Below are 21090 nucleotides of genomic sequence, written 5' to 3'. Positions count from 1 at the left end.
AGTAACCTTATTACCAACTCAATAAAAATGTTACAACATCTTCCGCATAACAATACCGTCATTGAAATCCATTGGTAGTACACAAGAAAATATTTTACTTCTAGTTTGCAAAACTGCAGCCTACGTATCTCGCTGTTTGTCTGACAGTCGTAGTACAGGCCCTTAGTCAATTAAAATCATATCTATTAAACTACTAAACTTTCCTTAAATTTGTCCTTGACAACAACTCAGACTACAACACAAATGAATACCAGGTTAATTTCCAGGCCCAAAGGTGGCTAGGCATAGAGCTAACCACTCTATCACATTTAATAGTTGATGACACAAATAATGAAAGTCCTTACCTTCTATATCTTCAGGAGCCTCTATAGCTTGTACAGAGTTGGCTTTGCTTTTATCTTTCATATGCTACATCCTTATATTAATATATTAAGAGGGTTTCTATATTTAAAAAAGGCTTGCCCATTTTAAGCAACTATCTCTCAAAAAGACCAATTTCTTTCTTCATGGACTAATCAGGGGTGATTTAATAAAGGTTTTGTGTACAGCATGCTATTTTCAATGCTGGTAAGAACAATTCATCTCGTATGAAAATTTCTGGCACAAGACAAATTAACTTACCGTAACTGTCACTTTGTCTGAATAAACTTCACTATATCCATTGGATATGTAACATTTATAAACACCTGCATGACGTGGAGAGGCATTCCTTATCTGAAATTTGAAAAAGAATTTTAAATGTCAATTAAATCTCCATATAAATGTTGTTAGATAACTAAACCACAACATACTGAAGAACCAATTTTAAACACAATTAATTAATAAAATACAAAGCTAAGAAAAGCTTGTCACAAATGTCTCTATAAAAAGGACTGCAAAAGTAATCTTATAGAGGGATCAATGTAAACTTTTGCTATTTTAATGTTGTAACTTAACAAAGTACTGTGATAATCTTTCTTGTATTTTCTCCACGTATGTGAGGTCTGCATTGGTACATCATTTTGTCCACTTCAGACGAGCCATACCATTCCAAGGATTGAGTTTTGCAAGGTGCAGGTCATTTCTCAAGCTGTCGAGCCAACGTGTTTGTGATCCTCCTTGAGGCCAGCATGGCAACCCTCCACGTTCAATTCATGGACGGTCTTTACAACCTAGGTGTCAGCGCAGCGAAATACATATTCATATCATCGTTGGCGAGATTCACACATTTTCTGTGTGACTGTAGCCAGCTTGAATTTCCTACAGATATCAAGTACTTTTGAAAATGGGTGTTCCCTGGCAGACAAAACCCCTATATGAAGCCAATGTGGGTAGTTGGTGCAAGAATCAATGGTAAAATTTCTGAAGATTTCAGGACAGAAAAAAGTGTTCATCAGGATCAAATATTGTCACCAGTCACATACACAGTGAATTTGTCATGAAAACTGCACTTTATTGATGGGATGGAGGATTTTTTGTTTTCAAACCTCTAATATGCAGGTAACATTGCTGCTCATTGCTCTTTTTGTTACACCGACACAGGTAGGTTTTATGGCTGCGATGGGATGGGGAAAGGCTAGGAGTTGGGTGGAAGCAGCTGTGGCCTTAATTAAGATACAGCCACAGCATTTGCCTGGTGTGAAAATGGAAATCTCCCAAATGCAAGCTCCTAGCTGTGTGCCTTTAACCACACTGCCAACTCGCTCACTTATAACAATGCTCTTGTTGCTAAGGACGATATGGAAATGAGAATACTTCTTGCTCATTTAACTGCTGTAAGTAATGAGATGGGACTGAAAATCAACACAAAGAAAATCAAAATGATGGTAGTTGACAAGAACAACAAATTAATGAGAACACCTGCACGAGAATTGCCATGGCCAAAAGAATCATCACAGTTGTCACATTTATGGAAAAATTGTTTACTCACTCATGTACACAAGCATGTATGCACATTCATTTTTCCTCTATGGTGTTCAGAGCTACAGAAAATTGGAATATGGTGCTGAAGGAAGGACATTTTTCCACACTGACAAGAGCATTTTGAAGGAGCTATACAAAAAATTCAAGCTGTCACTACACAGCATGGAGAAGGCAGCCTAGAAAGACTCCTCATTGTAGGGAATGTCCCTGGAAAGATAGAATGTGGACGAGTACCCATACACTGGACAGACACCTTGAAGAAAGTAATTTGAAGCAAGTAATTTGGACATCACTCTTAAAGCAATATGACGGGCACATTGAGAAGGAAGAAAGTATTTATCTGTAAAAATAAGTTATTTCATTATTTATCTTTTAATTTTTTTAAACAAATTTGTACTTTTTTCCCCATTATAAACACTACAATTGCCACAGGCAAGTTGCTAGATATTCACTGTGCCATGTCTGGGCCCAATAATGTCATGGTCTCGGCTAGTCTGCAATAAGCTTCTGTACAGCTTACAGCATGATTGCTTCTTATTCAGCAGCAATTGACTGGTTTAGTGGATTTCACACCTTCTGAATTAAGTGCTGAACAGTGTATTTCTGTGTATTGTAGATTTTCAAAGCATGAATATGCTGGTAGAGTGACAATCGAATTTTGTGAACAATTTCCAGGAGTGCGAGTGCCAATACATTACAGAATTAAGAAAACTGTGAAAAAATTAACTGCAGCACAGCTGAACAATTCATTGTCTTAACTGACAAAAAACAGTTCAGGATGTTTGTGAAAGACTTGAGCGATCACCCCCAAAATCTTTCAGGAAACAAGCTCAGCAAAGTGAGTTTTCATACACATCTGCATGGCAAACGGCAAGAAAACTGAAATTTAAGCATTAAAAAGTTACAGAAATGCAAAGTATAAATCCAAGAGATCCAGCCACAACAGCAACTGGTTTCCTCAGTCCAATAACAGTGGTGAATTAATCCTGAATGAGTGCTTTTTCTGATAAGGTGTAGTTTTATTTGCGTGAACGTGTAAATTTGTGAAGAATCCAAGAATAAGTCATGAAACTCCCATTTCATGACTTAGAATAGGAGTTTGGCATGCTATTAGTGCTAAAAATTGCACGGCTAATTCTTTTTCATGACACCACTGCTATCATCTGATGGCCAGGCAGGCATCAATTTTTGAAAATGAGACAATGTCTCTCATAGTGTATTGGCACTGCTAGTGGCTCCAAATAGCCTACGCAGTGGCCTCCACGGTATGCACTAGCCATGCGCCTTGGTGGGTGTGCCATTTACCAACTGATGAGCCCAACTTAGCACACTGGAGCAAAACGCTGGCAACCAGGAATGAGTTAGTTGGAAAATTGATGATGTCCAATAACAGACCAACTACTGTATATTGGTATTATAAATTTGCTCATTCGGGGCAGATATTTCAGGGTCTATATGGGAAGAGGATGGAATTAGGAATCTGTCATGGACAAAAAAATCTTTTTGAATAGGCGACTTTGGAAGACGCTCGTTTTCAAACACCCTACCCAGCTCGCAGGAAGGACAAACGATGATGATGATATGGAATCAACATCTATATCATCCTTCCTTCTTCCATCCTCTTAACATGTCCAAACCATCTAAGTTTACCCCTCTCCATTTTGTCATAAAGCTTTTCCACTCCAATTTCCTTCCTGATGTCCTCATTTCTTAACCTGACCTTTCTTGTCTTTCCTATCACACTTCTTGAAAATTACATTTCACTTGCCATGATTTTATTTTCCTGTCTTTTTGTCAGTGTCCAGGTCTCCACTGCATATCTTAGTGTTGTGCAGTAGTACATCTTATACTGTCCCCATCAAATTTGGTGAATTTAAAGCATAAATTCACAGGCCAGTCTTGAATATTTTATTAGAAAACGAGGGTGAGATGTTGGTCATCAGTAGTTATTTCAGTATGTATAAAATGGATTGACAAGTTCCTAGCAAGAGCAAAGTATCGATCGCCACACACGTCTATCGAAGCAGGGGGAAGGTTACATGGCCGACAGGTTTCTCGAGGCATGCTCAGAGCATGTGCAGAGGTGAGCGGTCACCTCTATGAAATTCCAGAATAGTCTTAGCCAATAAAATGTGACACTTGCAAACCAATAATCTTCCTCAAAAACGTCACACCCTCGAGCCAAAAACTATAAGACTTCGAGCACACATGCTCTTATTCTCTTATGACTTCATCTTCCGGACAGCTGATTTCAACCTGGACTATGTCTTATTTAATGAGGCAAAATTTCTACAGACAGCAGCTTACTCTGCTACTTTAACTTACAATAGTTGAACACTGCCATGAGGAGTATTTTCAAGCTTCAAATATAAGTTAAGTGTAACATTCAACACTTCACTAGAGTTTCGACTGGGTCGTGCACTCTCTAATATTGATTGTGTTAGTTACAGCTAAAATTCAACCTGCACGAGAAGATCGAGGAGAAGACTCAATTCATCGGCTATTGTCATCAACCTCAAAATGTATCCAGCGATATCAAGAGGAACATCATTCTCATCATGGGATGTCAACTTCTGTTCCGTCATGAACTGCTAAACATGTAAGGCAATTCTAGCATTGGGAAGATGCAGGCGATGGAGCCGCTGGATTGATAAAGACGCCGACCAGGAATCGAACCTCATCATAAAATTTGAGTACATTTTATTGTAATACATCTATCCATCTGTGTAGAAGCTAGATGATCTTCCTTCTCTATCAAGTAGTTCTATTAAAATTTGCAGTATTTAGATATATTCCCACACCTCCATTCTTGATGGTGGCAAGGTAGACTAGTTACATGTGTGAACGAGATTTTGAACTCTATTGGAGTAGTTTAATATAGTTGATCTTCTGAATGATTTTTTAATTGCAGATCTATACTTAAAATAATTGATCTCATGTTTAATATTCGATTTAGACTACGACTGTGATATTTTGAGGTATAGTGAGATGGAATTAAATGTAGTTCTAGTGATTAGAGTTGAATTGAATTTCATCTGTGCGTAGTCTGACAATTCTTTAGAATTGTGTCATCTGCTTTCAAGTTAATTTTGAGATTGCTGATGGACGTAATCATCATCATTAATAATGATAATAATAATAATAATAATAATAATAATAATAATAATAATAATAATAATAATAATAATAATAATAATAATAATAATAATAATAATAATAATAATAATAATAATAATAATAATAAAATGGAAATGGCTTACCATCTGACTAAAAATGTCTATAACAAAAGATCTATATCTCTGAATGCAAAAATCAAACACTATTGCACTGTTATCCGGACGGAGGTTCTATATGCTGCGGAATGTCTCGCCATGAACAAAAAAGGCATGATGGAGAAATTGGAGGCCAAGGAAAGAAAGATTTTGAGAAAAATCTTAGGTCCAGTCAAAGACAACGGCGAGTTTAGGAGACAGCACAACCAGGAGTTATACTCGCATGTGGAGAAAATAACTGATGTGATGCAAAAAAGGAGGATTACTTTTTATGGACACATGGCCTGAATGAATTCAACACGGTTAACCAACCTCATTTTCACTTGCCTCCAAGAGAAAAAGGCAAAGAGGGCATGGTTCAGTGAGGTACAGAAAGATCTGCAGGAGATTGGGATCTCATTTGAAGATATCCAGGAGCGTGTCCCACTTACGAAAAAACTCCAAGAACATCAGAGTTTCCTACCAAAGCCGAATATGAAAACTGGAAAGGCATGGACGGAAGAACGAAAGGAGCAACACCGTATACGAATGAAGGAGTACTGGACCAACATTAAAGCTCAAGGGAAACAGTTGAAATGACGTGGTCCTTAGTTGGCCGAAATGAAATAATAATAATAATAATAATAATAATAATAATAATAATAATAATAATAATAATAATAATAATAATAATAATAATAATAATAATAATAATAATAATAATAAATATTATTATTTATAATATATTATATAATATAATATTTATTTATAATAATAATAATTATAATTATAATTATAATTATAATTATTATTATTATTATTATTATTATTATTATTATTATTATTATTATTGTTGTTGGACATGAAAGGACGCATGAACTTCGCAGCTACAAAATAGCTCAAGAAAGCGGGTTTATATTGTGAAGGCACTCACCGAAACGAGCTTGTATGGTTATTTTAAGCCCCATTGCATAGTAGATGTGTTTGTTTACAACTGGAACGACAGAATATTGAGTGAAATATTGAAAAGTTTGCGGTGAAATAATCCTGTTGTGAGCAGCCATCTTGCCAAAGATCAAAATCACGTAGAAGGTACACTGCGGTAGATTAGACGATCGCTTTATAGTGTAAGCGCTCCCAGCCGCCTACTCACAACTTCATCTCCTTGACTCTAGACACGGCCAGCTAGACTCTCACATTGGCATGATGGCAGAAGCAGACATTCTGTGTGATGCAGTGGAGCTCCCTGGTGTATCAAGGGAAAGTATTCACAATGGCCGAAATGGTAGGAGTATTGACCTAAATCTGATTGATGATATCAGTCGGCAGATAATGGATAATCAATACAAAGAAGAGGTGCATCTTGAGACAGCAAGATCACTGTTAAAGAACATAATAGCTATTCCTCTCAAAAATCTCAAAACGGAAATAAAGAATGGCCTCATGAAGCTGGAAGAAGCTTTAGAGGCTGGAGCAGCATGCAGGATGTTGTGGAAGAAATCTGCAGAAGAACAAAAGCAGAGACCAATTACCATGGAGAATAAGGAATTGTCCAACACATCACTAGTGACAAATGACTCGGAAGAGGAAGATCAAGGAAAATGGGAGACGTTTCTGTCAAAGAAGAAAAGAAAGAAGAAGAGCAAGGATAGGAAGCACGAAGATATTCCAACGAAACAGGCCAGTAATGATCCTGAAACTATAGTGCTTAGCGAAAGTGTGAAACGACCTCAATCTAAATCTAGGAGTCGTACAGAAGCCGTAATTATCAAACCGATGAACGGTAAGACTTTCGCTGATGTTTTGAAGGATATCAGGAACAGGGTGAAGCCTGAAGACAGTGGAACAGGCATTCGATCCATCCGTAAAACAAGAGCTGGAGCTGTCCTTATTAAATTCAACAAAACAACTAAGATTGAAAATAGGGAGGTATTCAGTAATTCTCTGAGAGATGCCCTCGGACGTGATGGCGATGTAAAGGCGTTAATCCCCCGAACTACACTGGAGATTCGAGACATGGATGGCGTCACTACCGCCGCAGACGTGGAGGAAGCTGTAAGACGAGATTCCGGAAATCCCCATGGAGAACTTAAAATATCGGTCTCGAAACCAAACAGCTGGGGACAGAAACTTGCCATCTTCGAAACCAAAGACGAGGACGCTCAGAAATTACTGGAAGCAGGAAGAATTAAGATAGGATGGCTATACTGCAGAGTAAGAGCTAGAACCATGTTACCTCGCTGCTTCCGATGCCTATCATATGGTCATCTGGCAAAAAACTGCACAGATCCCGACAGAAGTAAGCTCTGTTTTAAGTGTGGAGAATCTGACCACAAGGCAGTAGACTGTAAAAAGAACAATCCACGATGTATGCTTTGTACAGACAAGGGTGTTAATGAAGCTAAACGAAATCACATTCCTGGATCGGGAGCATGTGCAATATTTCGTGAAGCTCTGGAGAAAGCAAAAAGTCACAGTAAATGATGCGAATACTTCAAGCAAACATGCACAGGAGTCAAACAGCTAACGATCTTATGACACAGCTGATTTACGAGATGGAAGTAGACATCGTTATTATTAGCGAACCATATCAAGAGAGGGACCATCCAGGGTGGTTTGTGGATAACCTCGGAACAGCTGCAATTTGGATACCAGATCTAGGAAAAGTCCCAGTAACACAGCATGGATGCGATGACGGTTTTGTTTGGGTACAGACTGGGGGAATCACTATTGTAAGCTGTTATTTTACGCCAAATGAATCTGTTTCCAACTTTCAGATGAAAACTGATGGTCTTGAGGATGTAATACGCAGAATGGAAAAAAAACTAGTGGTCGCTGGTGACGTAAATGCTCAAGCGTTGGAATGGGGCATGCCACAAACAGACTCCAGAGGACGTCGTATAATGGAGATGGCAGCCAGAACGGGTTTGGTGGTCAACAACATTGGAAATGTGCCAACATTCCGACGGCCAGGATGCCAGGGAACAATACCGGATGTAACCTTTTCATCAGAGGATATTACGCCTAAGATTTCTGAATGGCAAGTGATTGAGAACTATACGGGGAGCGATCACCAATATATCATCTTTCGACTTCTTCAAGAATCTCCTCAAGAAAGAAACATCTTGCGCAGACCAGCACGGTGGAACGTAGCCGGTATTGACAAGGAAACGTTCATTGATGTAATACGGAATGGAATGGAGAACATAACTGAAAAATGTTCTACTCATAGAGGGAAAGAAGCAGCTGGTGTATGTGTCGAACTCACTATGCAGCTAATCCATCAAGCATGCAACGCCTCAATGCCCCGAAGGAGGCCGCGAAATAGCAAGCGCCCAGCGTACTGGTGGACCGAAGAGATTGCTGAACTGAGAAAGAATTGTCTGCGACTTCGACGCAGGGCTCAGAGGATGAGAGGCAGTCAAGAGAATACCTCAGTCTCAGCGGAGTACAAGTCAGCGAAGAAGGAACTCCGTAATGCAATCAGAAAAAGTAAAGCCGATAAATGGTGGGCACTGGCTAAAGAAGTAGAAGATGATCCATGGGGACAAGGTTATAAGATTGTAATGAAGAAACTCGGGACATTTTCAACCCCGAGTGCGGATCCGCAAACAATTAAACAAATTGTGGATACACTATTCCCAGACCACCCAGAGAGGATTGACTGTGATGACGAAAAAGAACTGGATGACATACCCCTCTTCACTGTAGAAGAGCTGAATAGAGCTATTAGCTCTCTTAGAAACAAGAAAACTCCAGGACCAGATGGTATACCTACAGAAGTGTTAAAGATAATAGCAGAACTATGTCCAGAACTGTTGCTGAATATGTACAATCATTGCCTGCAAACGGGTGTTTTTAGTCCCCGATGGAAAATGGCTCGTTTGGTTCTGATCAGCAAAGGAAAACTTGGCGGTTATAGACCTTTATGTATGCTGGACACAGCCGGAAAAGGCCTGGAGAAACTTCTGCAGCCCAGAATCCTCTCAGCAGTTCAACTAGCAGGGGATCTATCTGTTCGCCAACATGGATTTCGGAGGGGACACTCGACGCTGGATGCAGTGTGGGAGGTGGTGAATACAGCAGAAAGGGCACAAATGGGCAATCATCATTCCCGTAAATTGACACTTCTTGTGACCCTGGATGTGAAAAATGCCTTCAATTCGGCAAGATGGAGCGACATGTTGGTAGCTCTTGAGGAAACTTTCAAGCTACCACAATATCTTATGCGCATAATGAGAGATTACTTCAAAGATTGCACTCTGTTGTATGATACGGAAGATGGAGAAAAGACAAAACGCCTGACGGCTGGTGCAGCGCAGGGATCGATCCTTGGTCCAGATCTTTGGAACATAATGTATGATGGCTTGTTACGTTTGGAGATGCCAGAGGACACGAAGCTTGTGGGCTACGCCGATGATGTGGCCGCCTTGATAGTAGCTCGTAATGTTGAAATGGCTCAAATCAAACTGAACCAGGTGATGCGGCGCATAAAAGAATGGATGATGAACCACAGTCTAACATTAGCCGAACACAAAACGGAGATAGTTCTTCTGACGAGGAAAAGGATTGAAACTCTTGTACCAATGACTGTTGGAGAGTTAGTGATTGAAACATCTGCGAGCACAAAATATCTAGGAGTGACACTTGACTCCAAGCTCACATTCTGGAATCATATTCAGAGAACGACAGACAAGGCAGTAAAATACATGACTGCACTTAGCAGACTAATGGGAAATATTAAAGGTCCGAAATCCAGCAAACGACGTCTTCTCATGTCGACGGTTCAGTCAGTGCTCTTATATGGCTCTGAAATCTGGGCTGAATCCTTGAGATTCGCTTGGTATCGGAGAAGGATAGCTGCCGTACAACGGAGAGCGGCTTTACGTATTGCATGCGCATACCGCACGGTCTCCGAGCCTGCAATCCTCACGGTGGCAGCAATAGCCCCAATAGACCTACTTGCATTGGAGCGACATGAAATCTGGCGAACCCAAGGAGAGCTGGGAAAGAAATGTGCAAAGAAGCGTGCCTTCAGTCAACGGATGAGGCGATGGCAACTCAGATGGGAAAGTGACCCTCGAGGCAAATGGACCAAGCGATTGATACCACGCTTGGATATCTGGGTTGAAAGGGCCCATGGTGAAGTAAATTACTACCTCACGCAGCTTCTAACAGGGCATGGATATTTCCGGAAATTCCTGCATAAAGTGGGCAGAGCGAATGACGCAGCATGCATATACTGTGATGACATTGATGACGTATTTCACACCTTTTTTGTATGCGGCCATGGGACGATTCAGAGAAGATGTGTGGAAACTGAAATAGGAGAATTGACAGCAGATAATATTATTTCGGTGATGCTGCGAAACCAGGAATCCTGGGATCGCGTGGCAGTGTACGTGGAGAATGTCCTTCGTCAGAAGAAGAAGGATTTGGAAGCATACGAACGTTCGTAAAGGAGAAATGAAGAAAGAAGACGTCTGAAAGACAAAGCACGATATCACCCTGAAGTAATGCGAGAGCGGTTCCGGGGTGATGATACACATCGTGGGAAAAGGGTGTGTGGTTTTTAGTGGGTAAGAATCCCACACACTTGTGGAGTGCGGACCCTTCACAAGTGTCTTTTTGAAGATTTTCCACAATCCCTCGTAAAAAAAAAAAATTATTATTATTATTATTATTATTTTAAATTACAAGATTGAGTAAAACATTGATTTAATGGTCGTAAGCCATACAACCGATGGATTATTTTTGAATAAGTTTTTTTATTTTTTATTCATTCATCATGTCGTTTACATATTTACAGGACTCTGTTTGATATATACATAACTCTTCTTATAACATTATTACTTGAGAAATATTAATCTTATAACTAAACCACATATATTACAGAAGTAGTAGTATTATTATCAACATATTAATACTTAAAATAAATTGAACTTCTAACTCTCTCTTGCACACATTAAATAAATTATTATTATTATTATTATTATTATTATTATTATTATTATTATTATTATTATTATTATTATTATTATTATTTAATGTGTTCTATTTATGAATTTGCCTGGAATATTGGTAATCCCATGGGATAAGATTACAATGTGTTTAAGCTTGAGTCATGAGAACACAGCATGTTAGTGGAATTTTGAGCATGTTTTGGGCACAATTCTTATGTGTAAGAATAAAGATAATTAATTGAGGCTTACTGACCATGTGCTAGTAATTTAAGATGACCCACCTGATGGTAGTGATTATTGTTTCCCATCAGATCTTCAAATAATACTTTTAACTTAGGACTAATCGTTGTCGTACGTGAATAATTCACTCTGTAAAAGTGATACTCTAATTCAATCACATACCACATGCAAAGTCGAGCGTGTTTATTTTATTTTATTTTATTTTTTTGTTAGGGGCTTTACGTCGCACCGACACAGATAGGTCTTATGGCGACGATGGGATAGGAAAGGCCTAGGAGTTGGAAGGAAGCGGCCGTGGCCTTAATTAAGGTACAGCCCCAGCATTTGCCTGGTGTGAAAATGGGAAACCATGGAAAACCATCTTCAGGGCTGCCAATAGTGGGATTCGAACCTACTATCTCCCGGATGCAAGCTCACAGCCGAGCGCCTCTACGCGCACGGCCAACTCGCCCGGTCGAGCGTGTTTAATTAACCTCTGTTCATCCAGGTGATTTCACTGACCTGACCAAGAATAAAAATAATGCAATGATAAAAATATGCCCAGGATTCGACTGTAAATAATGTACATAAATTTTTGTGTTACCAAGGTGTGAATGTTTGTGTGAATATGGTAGTTAGCATTATTTTCTGATGTCAATTGTGAACATTGTGTTTTAATCTGGTCATGTGGTCACCACAGCAATCCAAATTATTTCGGCGTTGTTTTTGTCGATTTGTTGGTTCTGTGGAAGTGCTTAATGAAATATTATTGAAGTTATAGTAATGTAATGATAAGATTTAGGTTTTCTTCTTTTATTGGATTTTTTTATGAATAAGTTCATTTAGTTTAAAGGCAAAGACAAAAATTTGAAATAATGAACAGTTAAAAAATAATAATCTGTGATTAGGTTTAATACTCAGTGATCAACGTAGGTTGAATACTTAATAAGTAACTCAAGGAGATAATGATTGATGATTTATTAATTAATTTAATGGTCAAATAAGTCATGACTAATTAATAATTAAATGATTAGAACAAATTAATTTACGTTAAAATGATCGTGTGATTAGATAAAATGACATAAAGGATCATTAAGAGAAGTGTCAATCATATAATTACCACATAGATAATTGGAAATTTTGAATTTATTTTGTTACTGAGAAAGTAGGAGAAAGTTATTTGCCAGTTATTATGTAAATATTAGAATGAGTTAGGGAAGGCACAGTTACATTTAATTTTTTTTTCAGATGAAGATAAATTTGATTTTGTACAGTCTGTTTGAAAGGAAAATCAACTTCATGAAAGTATTGATGTATCAGCAAGAATATTTTGTTTGTTTTATGAGTGCTTATATATAATAAATGTCAGAAATGTTGTTTGAATTTTCTTTTGCTTGGCCTTTTAAATGCCTCTAAAATAATGTCAGCCAGTGAACGAACGTTCCCCCTTGGAATCTCTTGCTTACCAACTGGGTTTAACCAGGGTAAAAGGGGGCAATACATCACCTCTTTACACATCATAGGTACATCCTTCCCCCACATCAGGTTTGTCACACTGTAGTAGAATTCGTTCCCCTGTTGAATCATTTTATTGATCTCTATGCCCAGCTTTGCATCCTGCATTTTAAGGTTTTGACCCTTTATTATTATAATTCCCTTTCTTTTCCACACTGATTTTTATTCTGTAACTTTCAATAATTTCACTCAACATATCAAGCTGCCCTCGTAATTTCTTTCTGTTTGCTCCCTACACCACCTTTGTCTCCTTCACAATTTTCTTCATAACCAGTGTGAACAACAGTGGTGACAGCACACTTCCTTGTCGTAGTCCAGTTTCATTCCAAAACCGCTGCCCTGCCCACATGTGCCTGAAGACTGCTGCAACAATTTTTGTACATTGCTTGCATATATTCTATAATTTCTTTTCCATATTCTTTGTGTTGCATTACTTTCCATAGTTTTGCTCTGTGTACACTATACTATCACAAGCCTTTTCTAAATCAAGGAATGTCATCATTATCGTATCTCTTCCGTATTCCCAATATTTTTCCATTAACTGCCTCAAACTGAAGATGAAGTTTAGTATTGATCTAGCATTCCAAAAGCCACATTGCTCTTCTTATGACGTACTGTCCTTCCACTTTTCTTATTTTATTTTCTAGTACCCTTTCAAATATTTTTGCTGCCTGAAATATGAGTGTGCTTGATTTTTGTCAAATCTTATTGTCCCCCTTCTTAATATAGGTATTACTATTCCTTTACTCCAGCTATTTGGTAATGATTATTCTTTCCAAATACATATAAACAGCCTATACACCCATTGAAAACCAATGGATCCTTCTGCTTTTATTACTTTCATTTGTTTGATAGCAGTTTCCACCTTTTCCATTGATTCCATTCTCAGATACTGTCTCCTCACACTCTACTTCTAACATGTCATTTACACCCCTTCTCACATTCATGAAATCATCAAAGTAATACTTCCATCTTTTCTTCATCTCCTTTGGATGTGTTATTTCTTTTTTTTTTTTTTTTTTTTTGCTCTGTGTAAACTTTTTCTATTCTCTTCCTTCTTACAAGCAGTGGCGGCTATTGAAGGGGAGGGCGACTACACCCCCTTGCCCCTGCCCTCCACCCCAACTTTGTGGAAAAAAAGTTAAATTTTTATGCATTTTTAGCCTTTGAAAACCAGGAATTATAAACAAACAATGTATACAATGTATACAAAACCTGTTAACTTATCACTTTTCCACTAATTTCTTTAAATATTAGAAAAATTACTTAGCATATATACACACAAAATATCATTTGATGCAGCTAACCAATTCATACAGCACTACAGCAAGTACTGGAAACTCAAGCAGCAGCATGTAGAAGCACAATTACTATCTGTGCACTAAATGAGGTTGGTATGCAGACGAGTTCATGTGCTGCAGTGTGAGTGAGAGGTATGGAACGTTCACTTCACTGGTTGCTACAGAAGTGTTCACATCTGCTTCTGGCGACTACGTTAGGGGCAAAAGGCTTCATTTTGTTCCCGATAGCTCAGCAGTAGTTACCCCCTCTGCTACCTCCCTATAGTCTGTACAATAAAACGGATTAAGACACAAAACGATCGTAAATTATTGTATTCTCTATAATTCTTGTTATTAAGTATTTATTGATAGGACCACTAGGCCCTAATAAAATAATTCTTAGAATTAAATTTAAAGCCTTCCCCTAAACGACCATTTCACTCAGTATGAATAACATTACTTATAGCCTAAGTTGTAATGCCTTATTCCCCAACTTTACATACAAATTTTCAGTCAGTTCTATTCATCTATTTTCTCGTGATGTGCATACAGACAGACATGGCATAAAATTTTTAAAATTGCATTTCATTCTTACTGTGCACACAGCCAACACAAACATACCATTCTTTTTTAATTCTGTGCAATGTGCAGACAAAACCCTTGTTTTATACATTTAGATAACCAGCCTGTCTTAATTAGCATGGAACATTGTTGAATATCATTTACACAGGCATTGCAAACTATGTTCACCATTCTTGCTAAGTATAATGTTTGTTATTTCCAGCTTTCTCACAAATGACAAAACATTAGTTTTGATCGAACTCTTTGAGTTGCAATTTGAGTTTCAGCCATCAACTTTATAATCCATTACACTTTAAAAAAATATATACTGCTGAAGGAAATGTTGCATTCCTTTTTAACTTCAACATAGACATTCCCACAATAAATATTTTTTTACAACTGGCTTTATGGGCACACCGACAAAGATAGGTCTTATGCGATGGTAGGATAGGAAGTGGCTAGGAGTGGGAAGGAAGCGGCCATGGCCTTAATTAAGGTACAGTTCAAGCATTTACCTGGTGTGAAAATGGGAAACCACGGGAAACCATCTTCAGGACTGCCAATAGTGGAGTTCAAACTACCTCCTGAATACTGGATACTGGCCACATTTAAGCGGCTACAACTATCGATAAGTAAAATTAAAAATCCACCTTTTCAATACTAATATTAAACTAAATAAGTTATAACATTTACTTGGAACTAGTTTTTACGCTGGTGAGCATCATCTTCAGCCAACAGGCAATTGTAAATATAAATATCATCATTAAATCAATGCACATATAAAAACACTTAATACGGGACTTATGATGCCCCTAAAAGTATCTGGAGAATAAAACTTCAAATAATCAAAATTCCACAATCTTGAAGTCATGATTAGAATGACACTTAACACAATATAATTCCTTTTCACTCAAGTTAAGACTTTGAAAGTACTGAGTTCGATTTAGAACTGTAAGATTCTCAAATAAATAAAAAGTCTTGTCATAAATGAAATGTTATACAAAGGTCAAACCACATATAGAGTTTCTCTGTAAATACAACAGTCACAATTAGAACGTCACTGAATTATTTTACTCAAGATGGAATATTGAAAGTCCTGAGTTCTACTTAGAGTAGGAAGATTCTCAATTTAAATAAAAGGTCTTGTCACAATTGATCAGAAGCAGAAATGATGAAACATGTATAAAGTTTCTTTATAGACATTAAAATTATTCTTGAAAAACAGTCGTCAAGCTTGGTCAAACAATAAACAAAAATTGTAGACAATCCCAAATTAATTTTGAACAAAACAACCTAAAATTATTCTCTCAGAGCTATTGTTACTTCCATTATTATCCCAGTGATTCAGTGTAATTGTAATAGTAATTATTGTTACATGAATTACTTTGTAACCTGAATTATATTTAAATGTTCATTGTACATCAATCAGAGATACATTAGTTTAGCAACTTACTATCAAATTTTCAGTATTCCATCCAGTTAAAGCAGTGTTCCCATGATACCACTGGTAAATGGGAGGAGGTAATCCTTCACAGCAACAAGAGAGGACAATATCACCACCTAATTTGCACTCAACATCAACTGGTTGCCTTATTATTGTAACAGGTTCAGGAAACAATTTTACTTCCACTGGTCTGGTGGCAACTTCAACTATTTCCTCTTCCTCATCTTCTGAATCTCCCTGTATAACTAAACACGTGTACTCTCCTTCGTCTTCTTCCCTGCAATAAATGCAGAGTCAAAAATGAACAAATGCAGTGAAGTGTCAGTAGCAATAAATGTATGGATGACTAACAATCCTAATAAGATAATTCTTAGAATTAAATCTTAGGCCTTCCCCTAAACTACCATTTAACTCAGTGTGAATAACATTATTTATAGCCTAAATTGTAATGCCTTACTCCCCAACTTTACATATACATTTTCAGTCAGTTCTATTCAGGAAAAGAGCTGCAGAACTCCTCCTTTAACACTTTTAACACTACCATATTTTAACATGGACCCTGGCAGTGAACTGGGTCTTTTTCCTGAATTTTTGTACCATATGAAGGTGACAGCCATTCAAGATGAACATGTTATTCAGGAAGTACATATCTAATGTAATTTAATTATACTAGTTTTATGAAAAACATAAAAATATGTGCACAAAAAAAAAACTTTTACATTCAAGTTACACCAATAAGCCTGTTCCATGAATCATTTACTTTGACTACTTAAGCCACAAATAAACACAATTACATTTAAAACACAAAATTTACCTATTTTGGAATAGTCTGTTTTAGTACAGTAGCCCTGAAAACAATGGGCAATGCACTTTCCAACCTTGCACTCCTTGCACCATCTACTTTCTTTTCACAGAACAAGTGAATCATCAGCCAGCATCTCTTAGTCTAAATGAAAAAATTAGCCCAAATTTCTGGAGAGGTGAAATATTTCCATCGTTTGTATTATAAGTAAAATAATGCAACTAAAAGCTTACATTCCAAAGTGATGTAACAAATAAAAATCTTGACCAAACTATCACTTGATATGTGATCTGGTTTGTAAGCAGTCCTCATCACTGTCATCTAGAGTATTTCTGAATCTGCTTCTCGTCTAAAAATATCCAAGATATCACTATCATTGAGCCGGCATGAGGACATGTTTATAGAGTAATACAGCTGACAGCGCAACATATTTGGTGGGCTCAGCACCCAGTACACCGAGTGCTTCAGAAGAGGTCACAGCAAGGAGAAACTATTCTTTGTCGAGTCAGATTGAACTTCCTGATAACTGCCGCATTCTAGTGGACACTAGATAACCTACTACCCCTAGGCAAGGGAAGACAACCGTATGGAAGTAATGAGAATAGTTACTTGCAACCATATGGAATACGTGCAGCTGTCTATAAACACGCACAAAAATCACGACACGGGCGCCGTCCACAACCAGGAAAGCAGTTCACCTGTATCCCATGCGGGCATAGTGATGAAAGTGTTAACATTATGAATATGTATTATTAAGGATTAATGATCTGGCTACTTCTACAAACATAATTATTAAACCTAGCAAACTGTTCTGGCTTCACAGGAAAGCAATTCTGAATTTATGATGAATACCTTCGTAGACTTCCTTGTAAATGAAAATAATCACTTTCCTTCTGATACATGTACATTGGGTACGCTAAGTGCAGGTGTCTTTCCAAGGTCCTTTCTACCGCCTGCCTATTAGGTCTCTCCTTTCTCCCCAGAATTTATAAACTTGACCATTTTTATGGTCTGTATTGAACTGTCTTGACTAACTACAAGCGATACTTAAACAATTCCTGTGCTTTCACTAAAACGACAATAACAATAACGATTCATGCAAATTACATACTGTAAAAGGTATTTTGATCTTAATAAGATTACTGCGGTGAATAAATAAGGATTATATGAATTATCTCAAAATAGAGCTTCTAATTTTCAAGGATGAATTTTTACTGCAAACTATTACATAAAAATGTTTATTGAAGGCTACATCTTATGATATGTACATAACACTGGCGACATTTTAGCAGATATTTTTATGCTCAAGAATTCTTTCACATACACCTGGGTTTTGTTGTTGAAGGTTTAGGTAGTGCAGGCCAAGGAAGTGCTTGGATGGCTGTTCCTTTTCTTGACTTCCTTCACTTAAATTGCCTCTGCTTGGTTTCCTTTTATCGTAGATTAATGTTTCATAAACATAAACCTTCCTCGATAAATGCAACAGTCTAATTCTTATGCCTTTCTTCCTTTTGCCAATAGCTTCTTTCTTTAAATGGCTGTACCTTTACCTCTTCTTTTATAGTTAGAGTTAACTCCAAGTAAGATTCTGACCACACAAAATGTTCTACTCATGTGCAAGAATCACATACTCAGATTCTTGAGACTATTCAAACAGATTCACAACTAAGTATTTTTTATTTTCCACCTTGTCGATACACTACATTGCTTAAGGCAACTTATTGGTTAAAAGTGGTACATGTTTCATATATTATTAACATCTTCAGCTACATAAGACTGTTTAGATGAAAAATTCATGTAATGACAAAGTATCAATGCTTTAGAGGAAGTGTCCTTAAGAAAACAGTCGATACACGACAGTAGTGATCACATAGCAATATCTCACCCTTTCCACTTAAATTTAATATTACTAGTATTAGCTATGGTCTAGAAATCCAACCATTAACTACTAAGAGCATTCGTTGTGCTGACTATGCGTCTGAATTAAAGTACAAAATTTCTGCCTATAATGTTATGTAATGTTAATTAAATAATCTACAAAATTACAATGTGCAGCATTGAATAGGTGGAAATTTTATACTTTTAGATAAGTCAATATGGAACTTGAAACATGAATTTCATTTCTTGCAACCTTGTAATCTGCATACATTTAGGCAGATCAGTGGTCACTTGTTTTTTGTTTCTTTAGTATTAGCTATATACTCATTCTTCAGCATTCTCTGACTTCTCTATTGCTGAAATGGGTGATTCTTAGGATTTCTAACAAATTTCATCTACCAAGTAAACAAAATGATTAGGTAACTACTCTGGATTATTCCTTTTTTTTTTTTTTGGCTACTATATCCCTAATTACAATCCAGGCTGTTCTTTATAAACTACTGTAATCTTTAATGAAGTTCATATTTGAAGAGATATTAGCCCCTTTTGGAGCCGATTTATATTCGGAGATAAGGACTTTGCACATGTGGACTTCTGTGCTTTATTAATTGGTTCAATAACTTTCTACTAAGATTTTCCAGGTTTAATCAATGCCAGACTTAGGCCTAGGCAACCTAAGCAGCTGACTTGGACAACAGTTTCCAACGGCTGGCTTCTTCTCTCCTGTTTAATTTTTCAATCTATATATTAAAAGAGTTTACTAAAAACAGCTTTGGCAAATCTGTCCGTATGCCCTACTGGACCGATTTGCTTCATTTTTATTTTATTATCTCTGGAATTACCCGCTGATGAATCATGAGACATTCATAGGTCTCTATATTCAGCCAACTTTGAGTAATAAAAAAACAAATCATTAAATGATCACTCCAACAATTGCAGGTGAAGGCTCACCCTAACCCGGAATACATTCTGTATTTAGCAGGTTGCTAAGCGACCAACACTTCCATTAATATTCTGATACATGTGTGTAAAGCAAGGCGATCCCATTTCTCCCAAGCTATTCTCAGCAGTATTAGAAATGGCCACGTCAAAAATCAACTGGCAAAGTACAGGAATCAAAATCAATGGAATAAGGCTAAACAATTTAAGTTTTGCAGACAACATTACACTTTTGGCCAACAACATCGATGAACTACAAACTCTAATACAAGGTCTTGTCTCAGCCTGTCAAAAAGTGGGACTATCCATGAACCTTTCTAAAACCAAAGTAATGCTCAACAAATGAGCCCCAGCAGAAAAGCTACATTACAACAGGTCAATGGGTATGTCTATCTCAGGCAGTTGTAAATATGAAAGGGGACTTAAGACCGGAAATCTTCCGACGTATCAAACTAGGATGGCAAGCCTACGAAAAAAAAATTCTTCAATCTTCAAATCCAACATGCCAAATCACCTAAAGAAGATAGTCTTTGACCAGTGTGTTCTCCCTGTACTGACTTACGATTGTGAAACCTGGACATTGAACAAGTTTGTTAAGCAAAAACTCAGAACTACCCAAAGAGCTATAAACGGTTTATGCTAGGCTTCACGAAGAAAGACAGGAAGAGAGCAGATTACATCAGGTCAGTCACAAAGGTCAGTGGCATTTTAGAAAGGGTGTTTACCCTAAAATGACAGTGGACAGGCCATGTTGCTCAGAGAACTGATGGTAGGTGGACAAAGCTTGTGCTTGAGTGGAGTTCAAAAGATCATCTGAGACCTAAGGGAAGACCACCGGACAGATGGGATAAAGACATCCGGAAGATTACTGGGATCAATTGGCAGAACATCGCTCAAGACCATCCCAGATGGAGAGACCTCATGAAAACCTACCTTGCTTTGGACTTAAAGAGGCCAGATCATAAAAACGATTGAATATGGCTGATAGTGATAGTGACATGTGATTTTCATCCTTAGTAATGTCATTGCATGCAGTCATATTTGATTACTACCTGTCAAGCCAGAGAGTATATACTTCCTCTGATCACGGAAGAATACTACTCCATACTAGATACTCTTTGATTCCCTAACCTTTCCCAGCTTCCAAATATATTCAACAGATGGCAGAGCATTCAAAATAACTTACTTGCTGTTAAGAGAAAAATCTACGTACAGACAGACCCCATCATGACGTACGCCTTAGACATTATCTGGGAACACCTATCGAAGGATAACTTAGCTACACTAGAAAGAGTAAAGGCCATGTATCTTTAAAAAAGTTCTCTTCCTGGCAAAA

General features: G+C 37.4%; 1 protein-coding gene across 1 annotated transcript in view; it reads right to left on the bottom strand.

Annotated features, from left to right (window-relative positions):
* Window positions 1–21090, bottom strand: part of LOC136871661 (mucosa-associated lymphoid tissue lymphoma translocation protein 1) — a 136132-nt gene that overhangs the window by 70267 nt on the left and 44775 nt on the right. Inside the window, exons 4-5 of the mRNA XM_067145152.2 lie at window positions 16145–16412; window positions 622–714 (exon numbers count right to left, since the gene is read on the bottom strand). Of these exons, the coding sequence (XP_067001253.2) occupies window positions 622–714; window positions 16145–16412 (361 nt within the window). The remainder of the gene's footprint in view (window positions 1–621; window positions 715–16144; window positions 16413–21090) is intronic.

Source organism: Anabrus simplex, chromosome 4, assembly GCF_040414725.1.
Source record: "Anabrus simplex isolate iqAnaSimp1 chromosome 4, ASM4041472v1, whole genome shotgun sequence".
Taxonomy (NCBI): domain Eukaryota; kingdom Metazoa; phylum Arthropoda; class Insecta; order Orthoptera; family Tettigoniidae; genus Anabrus; species Anabrus simplex.
Note: the sequence above shows the minus strand (reverse complement) of the source record. Positions and strands in the feature narration are given on the sequence as shown.